The 14,213-nt window shown below is 46.6% G+C and overlaps 1 protein-coding gene across 2 annotated transcripts in view; it reads left to right on the top strand.

Annotated features, from left to right (window-relative positions):
* Nucleotides 1-14,213, top strand: part of MFN2 (mitofusin 2) — a 383,353-nt gene that overhangs the window by 275,788 nt on the left and 93,352 nt on the right. For both annotated transcript variants that reach the window (XM_069609906.1, XM_069609907.1), the window contains exons 9-11: nt 10,926-10,993; nt 11,836-11,957; nt 12,044-12,170. In XM_069609906.1, the coding sequence (XP_069466007.1) occupies nt 10,926-10,993; nt 11,836-11,957; nt 12,044-12,170 (317 nt within the window). The remainder of the gene's footprint in view (nt 1-10,925; nt 10,994-11,835; nt 11,958-12,043; nt 12,171-14,213) is intronic.

Below are 14,213 nucleotides of genomic sequence, written 5' to 3'. Positions count from 1 at the left end.
TCAAACCAAGAGGACACTTCTTATTAAAACCCTTTAGCTGTTGCAGAGGGAATTTGGGTACAATGAGTTATATCAGGGGAGCAAAGGTAGAGGGATAGGAAGTTTAGAATGTGTATGCAAACGTGTTCTTCTTTCTCGTCCCCATGCAGATATGCTCCAGAGTCAAGGACAGGCATCTTAACCGTTTGTTGTTTTATCCACTTCCCCTTGGGGCTGTTCTGGCCTTAGCTGGCAAATACTAGGTTGAGAGTGCAACACCTTGCAGGCACTGTCGGGTTCAGTAGCTCCTGAGGGCATCCTGTGAATATGCTGACCTGACACTGCAACTTGTTTGCTTGAATTGCGTATATGCCATCTCCTCCACCCTTACTAATAATAAGGTGGGGTTTTTTTTGTCTGGTACCAACGAGGGAGAGCCTGGACGTAAAAGAAATGAACAATTACCTTGATGGTGATTCAGGTTCTCTTAGTATAGGCTCTCCCTCCTTCACAACACCCACCCAGCCATCCACATTTAAGCATATACTTGAATTCAACAGCCAGCGGCAAAATCAGGAACTGGGTGTGGGCAGTTGGTGACGTTGGGTTAGGGGTGGAGATGGTGCACAAAGGGACGCATGCGTGACATAGTCTCACCAACTTCAAGTTTCTTGAAGGGGCAGCTATCTTTTTTTGTCTTTTTTTGCCAGCTTTTTCTGGCCTTTCTGCTTATGCAGGTATATACCCCAACCAGCTGTGAAGGAGGGAGAGCCTGGACTAAGAGAACCTGAATCACCATGAAGGTAATTTTTTCATATGTTTTGTACTTACCAGTCTAACTGGAATTATTGGTGTTGCTCTGTGTGGATTCTTTATTGCCCTAGACCACTCTCCCACCCCTCCGGGTTTGGCTAGACTTCAGTGTCTTTCCTGTTCACCATAATAAGTTGGCCCCCCAAAACCCACCCTCAGGTTTGATTTTGGAAATCCATCTTAACAGCTGGTTAAAGTGATTATTATTCAAATCTGCTTTGTGAAACCGTGGCTACCTCAAAATTCTAATTTTGTAGCCCAGTGAGTACCAAATATTCAGGGCCGTCACAAGGAGGGTTCAGGGGGGCGAACTGCCCCGTGCCTCGCACCTGCGGGGGACCTCGTGGCCCCCTCTCCTAAGTAGAAGGCAGCACAGTCTCCCGTGTCCTTTATTCACACGGGGGACTGTGCTGTCTCCTCTCTGCCCCTGCAATGATTTTGCTGTTTGTTGCGAAGCCGTTTGGCTCCGCAACAAACAGCAAAATAATGGGAGACAGCAGGGCTCAGAAGTGGGCTCTGCTGCCTCCCGTCATTCAGCTGAAAACGTGGACATGCTGAATGACGAGAGGACTCCTCTCCTCTCAGTCAGTGTGTTCATGTTGTCAGTGTGATCACGCTGACTGTCAGGAGAGGAGTTCTCTCTTGTCAGTCAGTGTGTTCATGTTGTCAGCGTGATCACGCTAACTGATGGGAGAGGAGTTCTCTCTTGTCAGTCAGTGTGTGCATGCTGTCAGCGTGATCACGCTGACTGATGGGAGAGGAGTTCTCTCTTGTCAGTCAGTGTGTTCATGTTGCCAGCGTGATCACGCTGACTGATGGGAGCGGAGTTCTCTCTTGTCAGTCAGTGTGTTGACGTTGCTCAGCATGACCACGCTGACTGATGGGAGAGGAGTTCTCTCTTGTCAGTCAGTGTGTTGACGTTGCTCAGCGTGACCACGCTGACTGATGGGAGCAGAGTTCTCTCTTGTCAGTCAGTGTGTTCATGTTGTCAGCCTGATCACACTGACTGATGGGAGAGGAGTTCTCTCTTGTCAGGCAGCATGTCTACGTGTCGGCTGCGTGGATACTTTTTAAGGGGGCACGGAGGTAAGTTAAGTGTTTTTTATTTTAAATTAAAAGTGTATATGTGTATTTAAATTAAATGAGTATGTATATGTGTATGTATGAATGCATGAGTGAATGTTGGTGTTTGTGTCAATGCTGTGTTTGGTTTTATGTATGCATTCATGTATGGAGTTGTGTAACTGGTGGATGAATGCATGGGTGAAAGTGTTATTTGTGAGTGTGTTCAGCACCACCCCTAATTGTAGCCGCCCTGTGGGCCGCCACTTCATTAAGGGGTGGGTTCATGGCATCAGAGGTGCACCTAGGCTAAAATTTTGGGGGGAAAGGGGACTAACACTTCAAATTTTGGGAGAGGCGCTAACGTCAGAGGCTGTGAGGAAGGGGCAAACTTCCTTGTGTGGGGGCACCTAACATCTTTCCACATTTCGAATGAGACTATTCTGGTGAAGCTTCAATGTTACAAGCAGCTACCTCTTGCCTTCATTTCTGAAACGTCACACTTAAGGACGGCTGTGAGAATGAGATGTCTCATGTCGCCACTTCCCTCCTAATCACTCCCCTATCATGCAAGTGCTAACTCCACATCACGATTTCAATTACCTAAAAATGTATGGATATGAATGCAGGAGCTAACAGTGAAATGACTTCTCATGGCCATGCTAATCCCTACATCAATTCTCACGCAGTTCCTGCCCTCCCCACCCAAAACACCCCCTCACTGGAACTCTTTGAGCTAGCTTTAAACATGCCTTGCCATCAAACTTTGCCCTCAATGTGCCTGCAAATGTTTCCTCAAAGGAGTCTTCTGAGAGTTCATGACTTCATTGGAGTTGTAAACACGCAACTGGTGTAATAAAAATGTCTTAATCAGGTCTGCCTTTGGCCACTCAATTTAAAAACAACCTGCATGTCTTTCGCTGAAGTTCTTTTAAAAATAAGCATTGGCAAAGCCAACAGTTTTGGCTTGTGTATAAGTATTAGGCATTTACCAGGCACTGCTATTAGCTGCTCAGGTACTCAAACCAGTTTGCACTGGTACTATCAATAGCCAGATAATACCAATACAGAAGTGCCTTTCCCATGCCTACACAAATGCCCAACTGTTAGCATTGCCAGTGCTCTTTTTGCTTTACCCTTGATGCACAGGACTATGCATCAAGGTTAAAGCAAACATACTTCGAAGGGATTGTGTCCTCCGACGTATTCCTTATCTTTGATATACGTTTCCAGCTGGCTGGCCTCAGAAATGTTTTCTGTAGGGGGCGCTGCGCGTCGACGTCCGCCGAGTCAATGTCCTTCGACGGCCACCGTATCGGCGCCGACGTCACCATGCCCATAAATAGACACGCGCTGCGTCCGTTGCTCCGTTTTTCCGTGCTTCGTGGGGCCTCGGAACGTCGTTGCTCAGTTCAGTCAGGTTTATCTAAATCTATTTCGACGAATATTCCTTATCGTTCTCGATGGCTTCTTCATCAGAACCGACGACGCCGCGATCCGGCTTCAAGAAATGTCGAGACTGCGGTAAAAAAATGTCAATAACGGATCCACACAGGGTCTGTTTATGGTGCTTGTGGTCCGAGCACCATTGTTCGGAGTGTGAGGACTGCATGTCCATGACGGCGAAAGCCCTGAAAGAGCGAAAGGGGAAGCTCGAGAGAGGTAAGTCAGCCAAATCCTCCTCAAAGGTTTTGTCGGCCGAGTCGAGGCATTCGTCTCCTCGCCGTTGAAAACACTCCCATTCTAGATCTCGAAGCAGCTCCCACCATTCGTCGAGATCTAGACACTCAAAAAAGAGACGTCGAAGGTCCCATTCCTCGTCGTCTTCGGTGTCCCCAGAAAGAGTTTCCTGTCCCACCAAACACAGTTCTCAAGCTGAGTGGGAGGAATTCAGAAAGAAAATGTTAAGCGTCTTCGAGAACGCGGCCTCGACCCCCTCAAAGACAGCTGAGGGTGATACCCCGGGTGAAAAACCCAAAAAATCAAAACGCCACGAGTCGCAGCACCCGGCGAAACATTCCACCCGAGAGCGCCATGAGCCATCGGGTAAGAAGGCACCGTCTTCGACGCCGTCGTCGAGGGTTCCTTCGACGCCGTCGTCGAAGATTCCTTTGACGCACGGGTCGGCGCCATCGACGCCGTTGTCGAAGGGTTCCTCGACGCATCGGTCGATCGACTCGACGCCATCGTCTACGCCGATGAAAGAGAGGACCAAGGCTCCACAGCCAACAGTGTTTTCAAGGGCCTCCGGCACGACGCCGAGACCGTCGTCGATGCCCTCGAGTAGGATCCCGATCCTCTCGAATTCTTCGAGGCCCCTTCCAGTTTTTTCGACGCCATTTTCAGTACCTTCGAGGCCGGTTACATCGGCGTCGACGACTTCGAAATGTTCTCGTCCAATAACGACGAGTTTGGCTCCTTCGGCCCTAGAGATGGGCTTTACTCCATTTCAGAGATCAGAATACCCTGGTCTTTCTTCAATTTATGAAGAAAGAGAAGACTCTGACCAAGAAAGTTTTGGTTTACAGAGATCCTCACTGCCTGCTGCAGAGGATTTCACCTCTGAAGAAAGGAGGCTGAAGGAACTACAGGACTCACTTCATGAGGCCAGTGGACTTGACACTTCCCCAGAAGTGGAATTTGTAAAGCCAGACCCAGGGGAACATGCCGAAACACCATATAGAACCCTGATGGCAAGAATAATTGAGTTCATGGGTTGGTCTGCGCCTTCACCTGTTTTGAAACAGGATGATCTAACGGATATATTGGACAAAGGCCCACAGGAGGACCAGGTGGTCCCCTTCCATGCAGCCCTACAAAGAAAAATTGCATCCAATTGGGAGACTCCCGAAGTCATCCCAGCAGTCAATAAAAGACTGTCGACAAAGTATAGGGTAGCGGCTGCTGACCCTGAATACCTGTCAAAACACCCGACCCCAGAGAGCCTGGTGATTCAAGCGGCAACTTCATCCAGCAGTAGGACTGCTTACCCTACTGTCCCACAGGACAGGGATGACAAGAGGTACGACTCTATGGCAAAGAAAGTCTTCTCTGCCTGTAGTATGGCGTTGAAGTCCATCAACGCCACCTGTACGCTCGCCAGGTTCAGTCACACATTATGGGAGTGTGCTTCATCAGCGGCTGACTGCATATCCGATGGAGAGGAGAAGGAAGCCTTCCTTAACATCATTCAAGATGGCAAAGATGCCATGTGCGAGTCTCTTCAAACTGGCATTGATTCCGCAGACAGTATCAGCAGGGCCATGGCGGCTAGTAAAACAATCCGCAGGCATGCGTGGTTGCGAAAGTCTGGCTTTGCTCCAGATGTACAGGCCAGACTTTTGAATATGCCCTTTGACGGCTCTTCATTATTCGGAAAAAAGGCTGATGACAGTCTGGAAAAGTTACAGACTTCTAAAACAGCAGCAAAATCCTTAGGAGCTGCTATCCGCCAAACTCCTTTTCGCCCCTCAGGAACCTCTGGGAGAGGAAAGTCCTTTCGCTATTATTCCGCATTCGGAAAAGGCAGAGGACAGACGGCTCAAAGAGGCCAAAGAAGATCCACCCGAGGTGGACGGGTCAAAGGTACTAAGACCGCAGCAGCAGCAGGTGCCTCTTTACCCTCGGCATCTGCATCAGCCGCCCCCAAACCACTCTGAGGCCTTCGCACACAAGACACCTGTAGGGGGCAGGTTAACTCACCATCTGACGGAATGGCAGGCTATAACGTCAGATGCTTGGGCGTTGGAGACAGTTGCCCAAGGTTACTGCCTACGCTTTCTACACAGCCCTCAGAGTCATCCACCGGGGAACAGCTCCCTAAAAGTTCCAGATCCGCTCCTCTTGCAGGAAATTATGGACCTGCTAGAGAAAGGTGCCATAGAACCGGTACCTGTAGCGGACAGGAACAAGGGCTGGTACTCCCCCTACTTTCTCATACCAAAGAAGGACAGAGGACTGAGACCCATCCTGGACTTACGGGAATTGAACAAGTTCCTCAGGAAGGACAAGTTCAAGATGGTAACTCTCTCTCAGATCCTTCAGGCCCTCCAGCTCCAGGACTGACTGGTATCTCTGGACCTTCAGGATGCTTATTTCCATGTGCCAATCCATCTCAAGCACAGGAAATACCTGAGGTTCGCAATTGGCAACTCTCATTATCAATTTCGAGTTCTGCCATTTGGGCTGACCTCCGCCCCGAAGGTCTTCACCAAGCTGATGTCGGTAGTGGCGGCGAGTCTAAGGAGGGAAGGGATCCACGTCTATCCCTACCTGGACGATTGGCTGATCAGGGCCGTATCTCCGGAACAGGCCCAGACCCAGCTAGATTATGTCTGCCTCTTCCTTCACAGACTGGGCTTCTCCCTCAATTTAAAGAAGTCACAGATGATACCATCTCAGAGACTCCAGTTCATTGGAGCGGTCCTGGACACTTCCCTGGGAAAAGCCTCGCCACCAGAGGTGAGGGCTCAAGATATTCTACAGATGGTCACCAAGTTTCAGAATGCCCAGCGTCTCCCAGCCTTCGACTTTTTGAGGTTGCTAGGCCTCATGGCATCCTGCATCTTCCTTGTGCCAGAGGCTCGCCTGAGAATGAGATCTCTTCAGTGGGCACTGAGAAGTCAGTGGTCACAATTCTCAGGGAGAATGTCAGACCTCCTCCGGATTCCAGACAAGGTAGCCCACGACCTTCAATGGTGGGCCTATTCAGAGAACATCTTGAAAGGAGTACTGTTTTGGCAACCATGGCCGGAGATAACAGTAGTCACAGACGCCTCGCTCACAGGGTGGGGAGCCCATGCCAACGACTTGACCATCAGCGGTCGTTGGTCTCCATCGGAGTCCAGACTACATATCAACCTATTAGAGCTGAGAGCAATCAGACTAGCGCTGAAAGCTTTCCTGCCATCAGTACAGGGGAGAAATGTCCTGATAATGACGGACAACACGGTGGCCATGCACTACCTCAACAAAAGAGGAGGCGTAGGATCACTGCCACTGTGCAGAGAGGCAATGCAGCTCTGGTTTTGGGCAATTCGGGAAGGAATCTCTCTATCGGCAGTCCACCTAGCCGGAGAGAAGAATTTGACAGCGGACGCTCTGAGCAGGCAGAGCACAGTCTCCCACGAATGGGAGCTAGCTCAGGAAGTCCTTCAAGAGATCTTCGCCCTTTGGGGAACCCCTCAGGTGGATCTGTTCGCCACAAGCACCAACAGGAAGTGCGATCTGTTCTGTTCAAGGGAATTTCCCCCGAGAGGAGCTCTAGGAGACGCGTTCGTAGTGGACTGGGAGTTTCCACTCCTCTATGCGTTTCCACCAGTCCCTGTTATTCCTCAAATGATCAGGAGGTTGAGAAGATTCCGGAAAACCATGATCCTAGTTGCCCCGCTCTGGGCCAGGAGAACTTGGTTCCTGGACCTTCTACATATGTCCATCTGTCCTCCAATCCGTCTTCCACTCAAAGAGAATCTTCTCTCGCAGAAGGGAGGTCAGGTTCTCCATCCAGACATCAGAACCCTCAACCTTCACGCTTGGCTTCTGAAAGGTTGAGGTACAAGGATTGGGATCTCCCTGATGACATCATGGAGGTGTTGCTTTCGGCCAGAAGACCAGCAACAAAGTCTTTATACCGATGCCGTTGGAACAAGTTTTGCAGCTGGTGTAGGGAAGAGAATATCGACCCTTTTTCATGTGATACACCAACGGTGTTATCGTTTCTACTCTACTTGGCAAACTCAGGCCTTCAAGTTGGCACTGTAAAAGGCTATCTCGCAGCGCTTTCTATCTTCAAGCGCACTGCGGAGGAACCATCGTATTTCAAAATTCCTCTTGTGGTACAATTTCTGAAGGGTCTGACTAATGTTTACCCTCCAAAACCATTCCAGGTTCCATTATGGGACTTAAATTTAGTCTTAAACTTCTTAATGGGCACTCCATTCGAGCCACTTCACTCTTGCGCATTGAGATTTCTCACACTTAAAACTGTCCTACTTGTAGCACTAACATCTGCTAGGAGGGTGAGTGAGCTACAAGCTCTCTCCTGTAAACCCCCACATACAATCTTCCACAAGGACGAGGTTGTCCTCCAGGTGAAGCCTAATTTTCTCTCAAAGGTGGTTTCGGAATTCCATATTACTCAGAAAATTACCTTGCCTTTATTCTACCCTCCTCCCCATCCGGGGAAAGAGGAGGAAAGGCTACACAGGCTGGACCCTAGGCGAGCTCTCAGCTTTTACATCAGCAGAATGGCTAGAATCAGGCAAGCAGACCAGCTCTTTGTAGGATTCTCAGGTCACAAGTTGGGACTACCCATAACAAAACAAACCATCTCCAGGTGGATTATCTTGGCAATCATGGAATGTTATGGACTAGCAGGGAAAGAGTCACCCCAAAACCTCAGGGCTCATTCAACCAGGGGTATTGTAGCTTCTTCGGCTCTCCAGAGAGGGGTACCGGTCCGGAACATATGTGCGGCTGCCACATGGTCGTCCGCACATACATTCACAAAATTTTACAATCTGGATTCCTCCACTGCTCAAGAGACCAGATTTGACAAGGCCGTATTACACTCGGTCCATCCCTAAAGGGATACATAACACTATCACTCCCTCCTCCAATTACATACCACTGCTATGGGAGTCTATCAAAGTTAAGGAATACGTCGGAGGACACAATCCCTTTGAAGAACAAGTTACTTCTTACCTGGTAATGTTCTTTCGACGGGATGTTCCTCCGACGTATTCCTTATCGCCCCTCCCATCCATCCCCGCAGTGATAACTTCCCTTGTGATTGCAGCTTTCGCTCCTTCAAGGTTACTAACCAATTCAGGCATGTCTTTTCTTATACTACAAAACGGAACTGAGCAACGGACGCAGCGCGTGTCTATTTATGGGCATGGTGACGTCGGCGCCGATACGGTGGCCGTCGAAGGACATCGACTCGGCGGACGTCGACGCGCAGCGCCCTCTACAGAAAACATTTCCGAGGCCAGCAAGCTGGAAACGTATATCAAAGATAAGGAATACGTCGGAGGAACATCCCGTCGAAAGAACGTTACCAGGTAAGAAGTAACTTGTTCTACTTGGCTAAATTGGCCCACATTGAATGTAGGCCAATCTAGCCAGTGATAACAATTATGGTACACAGTCAGCCTGGATATACTTTCTGTGGCATGGCATTTTTACTGGCTGGGAGTCTGTACATGGTGGTAATGGCATATATTGATGCAGCCTGCATCGACATAATTAGAACAACCAGCATGAATATATTTGTATACTAGCATATCTCGCGTGGAAAGGCGGCATGAAATGTATTGGACAATGTTCCTATGCACAATTTGTGATTTGCAACTATTTGAAATGTCCATGTGCTTCCATACAAAACCAATTGCAAACTGTATGGATTTCTACCCAATTTTGCAAAGAAAGTGCTGTAAAATGCATACTTTTAACCCAATGTTTCAAACATTTTCTTGGGAGTGAGAACCCCCCTCAAGCAACCCTTGTTTGGTTTGGGCTCCCTCACTGTGCTCTGTTGATCCTGCCTAATTGGCACAAACATTTAAGCCTCTTAAATTCAGAAATGTACCAGCCTCCACTGTACATCATTTGTCACTGTGTATGATGTGTGTTTTAATGCGCACACAGGGGCAGGGTGCTCCTTAATGATATGATATGGCATTTATAACGTGCCTGTACACACGTGTTTCTAGGCGCGACAAGGCAAGGAGGGAGAAACAAAAGAGTAGGACAAAACGCAGATCTTACTAGGCCTTGTGTCATTCAGATCGCACAAGAGCAGGGAAGGGGGGAGGGGAGAAGTGCCGAGGGTGGGGTAGGATACAATGGAGAAACAAGAGTGCAGCCAACGGGTGGCAAGTGCGGGTACTCATAAGTGCAGCCAACGGGTGGAGAATAAGAGCAAGAGCGGGGACTGTAGGGTTACAGATACAGACCACAAGTGCAGGGGAGCCAAGAGGCAGTACGGGATTGCAACGGGTCAGGCAGGGTCCTGAGTCCGAATTCAGAGCTTGACCAGGTGACCAGTGCATGGATCAGGCAGGTGATCAGCAAGGGAGAGGAAGAGGGAAGGCAGAAGCAAAGAGAGAGGTCTTGAGGTGCTTCTGGAACCGGAGATGGTTCTCCTCAAGTTTCAGCAAGGCAGGGAGGCTGTTTCCAGATGGAAGCCCCAGCCGAAGAAAGAGATCTGCCCTCAACTCTTTGCTTGGAAAAGTGACTGACTCTCAGAGAATTGCAGGTGGCGCAGTGGAGAGCTCATGCCATCTTATATATATTTATTCATATGATGATAAAGTTAGGCTGGCATGACCCTTTCTTCAGTAGAGAAATCTAACTTTGCTGTAGTTGATTTGGAGTTGTACTAATAAACCATATTTGTGATCCTGCACAAAAACTCCAGGGTAGATTTCTCGAGTTTCCTGTTTGCGGATGTGCCGCCGCTGACCAAGTGCACAAAATTGTAAGGGGGCCTCAGTGTTTTGCCCCGGGCCTCACCACATCTTCTGACAGCCCTGCAGATATTTATCTAAAGCAGTATGTCCTACATTAGGTCGAAGGGCAGAAAAAGAATTGCTTAGATTCAAACCCGAAATCTGCACATCTCATAATGAGGCCTGGTGCATGAAACTCACAGAACTAGTGAAGCTTCAGCAGGAACACAGGAGTGGATCTACCAACAAATGAAGACTGGGTCTTCCTTTCCCTCTCCTGTCTCTCGCTCCTTTCTTTGTTCTTCAAAGACTACTCTTAATATTCTATCTTTCTATTCCTATTGTGGTTGACTATTACTGTGTGCCTTGTTGCTTTAAATCCAGGTCTACATTATATAAAATCCAGAGCATACTATTGAGCTGTATATCTATCTGGTAGTGTAATAGGTCACTGTGGACCCTGAAAATTAGACCAGTTATGACTGATTGTCAAATAGTGAGAATCCTGGGTGGAGGAGCATTGTGAAATTAGTTATTTGCTTTAATTCCAGTGGAGCACCGGCAGAACATAGTTTGTCTGCTCTGCATGAATCATATTCAACTAGTTTGCTTTTTCCCCAGGTGGGGCACTTGCAGAAGGTTTTCAAGTCAGAATGTTTGAGTTTCAGAACTTTGAAAGAAGATTTGAGGTGAGTACAGTGGGTTTTAATTCATTGTTTAGGATGTATCTGAGATTCATGATATGATATGGCATTTGTAATGCACCTATACACAAGTGTTTCATCGAATCAAAGTGATTTGCCCGCGGCTGAAAGTACCGCGGGCAAATCGTTCGCATGAAAAATGTGCAAACTACCAAAAGTTTGCACCTTTCTCATGCGAACACACATACATTCTCACACACCCACAACACACCCATAACACCCCCCACCTACACCCTCAGCACACCCCACCTACACCCCCAACATAACCAAACCGCACTTAGCTTCATCTTCACGCTGGGTTCTTGCAGTGCCAGTTTCCTTTCACCTCCATGATCGGGAACCGGCGCTGCAGGGTCCTTTTCTTTTTTTTGTAATGGAAGGCTGCGGAGGTGTCCTCCGTATCCCCCGCTCACTATACCATAAAGTATAGTGAGCGGGGCGATGCGGGGTACACCCCCGCAGCCCCTGTTTCTTTTTTTTTTGTAACGGAAGGATGCGGGCGTGTCTCCCGCAGCTCCCGCTTACTATACCATAAAGTATAGTGAGCGGGGGTTGCAGGGGTTGAGGGGGCCCGTTTTTTTTTCTTTTTTCTTTTTACAATGCTACCACCAAAGGTTCGAACCTTTGGTGGTAGCATTTGTAGAACGTTTGGTCAATGCAACCATATATTTTTCGGTAATTTTGTCCTAAACCGTTTCATCTCCCACCGTACAGAGCTTCTCGAGCAGAGGGTGTGTGTGAGTTTGTATGTGCGCTGTGAAGAGGTGTTATGTAGCTTGCTGTGAGTTAGTTTGTCCATGTTTCCTAAGCTAATTCTATTTGTGCAGGAATGCATTTCTCAGTCTGCAGTCAAGACAAAGTTTGAGCAACACACTGTAAGAGCAAAGCAGATTGCAGAGGTTGTGCGTCGTGAGATGGACTCTGTGCATGTTGCTGCCCAAGAACAAAGGTGAGATGTGTTGATGGGAAGAGCATTTAGCGTCTGTTTGTTGACTTACTTTTTCTACCTTCTCAACTCATCTGCCAATCTTGTAGGGTGCACTGTCTAGAGAAGCGAGAGGAGTTACAGGATCGTCTGGAGTTCATTGACAAACAGCTGGATTTGCTCACACAGGACTACAAGTTAAAGATAAAGTTGATCACAGATGATGTGGAGAGACAGGTAAGTGGACGCTACTTTTATTATGTAGCATCATTTTATTTATTAGCAGTGCTTTTGTAGCGCTTTTATCCAAAGTGCTTTACAATTGAGAACAATACAGTACATTAATGAGGACAAAGTACAGAAAAAGCTTGCATGATCAGAGTCTGAGTATTCATGATGGTATGGCAAAAGCAGACCATAGTAGAGGACAATTTCTAAAATGAACAAGAGAAGAACAAGAACAGATATCAAGAGAGCTTATACGCGAGTAGCTGGAAAGAGCGGAAACATGAAGACGCACAAAGGGTGGGAGGGGTGAAGAACAGAAAATATGATGCAGAGCAAAGATTTTTGGATGGATGATGGAGCGAAACCTGAGAACAAAGATAAGAAGGCGCAAGAGTGTGGGATACTTTTAAACACTAAGGAAAGAAACTGATAGTCAAATTGCTGCAGAATCAGCAGCCAACAAAAATCAGAAAAATAGGGAGAAACATGAGAAGAAAAATGTAGAACAAAGACGATCCTAACAGCTGAATGAAAAGTAGGGGAAGAAGGGCATAGATTGGAAGACCTATATAAAAAGAACAGGAATAGCGTAGACAAGATAAAACCATTGTTTGCAGAAAAACCTTAATTGAAGCAAATGTAAGCTGATGGCAACATTTTGTCATTTTATAAAAATGAAAATGACAAGATTGTAATATGGTGGCAAACTGAGCCTGCAGTGAGAAGAATCAAACTAGATGTCAAGCCTAGTGAACAATGGGGAGTTGAAGTGAAGAAAGGGAGATGAAAGAAGGGGAAGAAACCGTAGAAGGAAGAAAAAATAGAATTACTTTTGGGGGGCAGGGGAGTTGAGACAAAGAATATGAGAAGACATCCATGATTTGACAGCAGATAAACAAAAGATAGATGCTGGTGAATAGTCATTAAACAAAGGAAATACACATAATCTGTTTCTCCTTGGTATAGAGATGAACCTGAAAATCGAAATTCGAGAGTAAAGGAGTTAAAGATGAAGTAAAAAGCGGGAAATCAAAGTGGCACGTAGACAGAACTCTGAGGAATGTCATTATGAGAAGAAAAATAACAAGAATAACCCTTCTAAGAAATAGTGAATGATTAGAAAGGTGAGAGGAAAGACATTTAAGAACAAAACCAGAAAAACCCGTGGAAAAGAGTAGAAAACAAAGTGAGATGGTTAACGGTATCATATGCAGTGCTAAGATATAACAAGATCAAGATAGAGGAAAGTTTAAGATGACTGGCAGGAAGAATTTGTTTAAAACTGATAGGAGTGCATTTTCAGACAAAAAGCCAGATTGTTGTGGTGAAAGCATATTATGGGAATTGATGAGAAGAAAGTTTTTTGAGTAGACAAGTTGTTAAAGTAGTTAAGATAGGTAATGGAAATTGGACACAAATTAGAGGGATCAGGCAGATCGAGAGACTCTTTTTTTTTTTAAGCAAAGGAACAATGGTTGCAATTTTGAACACAGAAGAAAAAGATCTGAAAAGAGAAGCCAACATTAAAAAGGGTAGTAAGAACAGGGGCCGGAGCTCAAAAGATAGAATTTACTAAAGAAGCTTGTAAAGGATCAGAAGGAGCAGCAGTGGGATTACCTCGGAAGATCACAGAAATAACATTGCCCTCAGAAATAGGTTTAAAGTAGGGAAACAGTCAACAGAAACAGCTTATGATAAAATAATACTTAGGTGCAGTATCAGAAGGAGCATCATTAATTAGGGAGGATCTAATAGTTTCAATTTTGGACAAAAAGAAATTGTTGAAATCTTCAGGAGTAAGAGTGGAAATAGTAGGGCTCAGAATGGGGAGAAGCAAGAATCTTATTCAGAGTAGAGAAGAGCAATTTAGGTGAGTTGGGTTGAGACTGAATACGTGTTTGAAAGTAATTAGCCTTAGCTTGTTTAAACGCAGAAGCCTTAGCTTGTTTAAGCGCAGAGGAATAAGAATGAAGCATTTAGAAAAAAGCTGATAATTACAGGTAGAACTTTTTTTTGCCATTGTATGTGTAATCAACGTATGATCATGGGTGT

The sequence above is a fragment of the Ambystoma mexicanum genome, chromosome 8 (assembly GCF_040938575.1).
Source record: "Ambystoma mexicanum isolate Mex_15411 chromosome 8, UKY_AmexF1_1, whole genome shotgun sequence".
In the NCBI taxonomy this organism is placed as follows: Eukaryota; Metazoa; Chordata; class Amphibia; order Caudata; family Ambystomatidae; genus Ambystoma; species Ambystoma mexicanum.
Note: the sequence above shows the minus strand (reverse complement) of the source record. Positions and strands in the feature narration are given on the sequence as shown.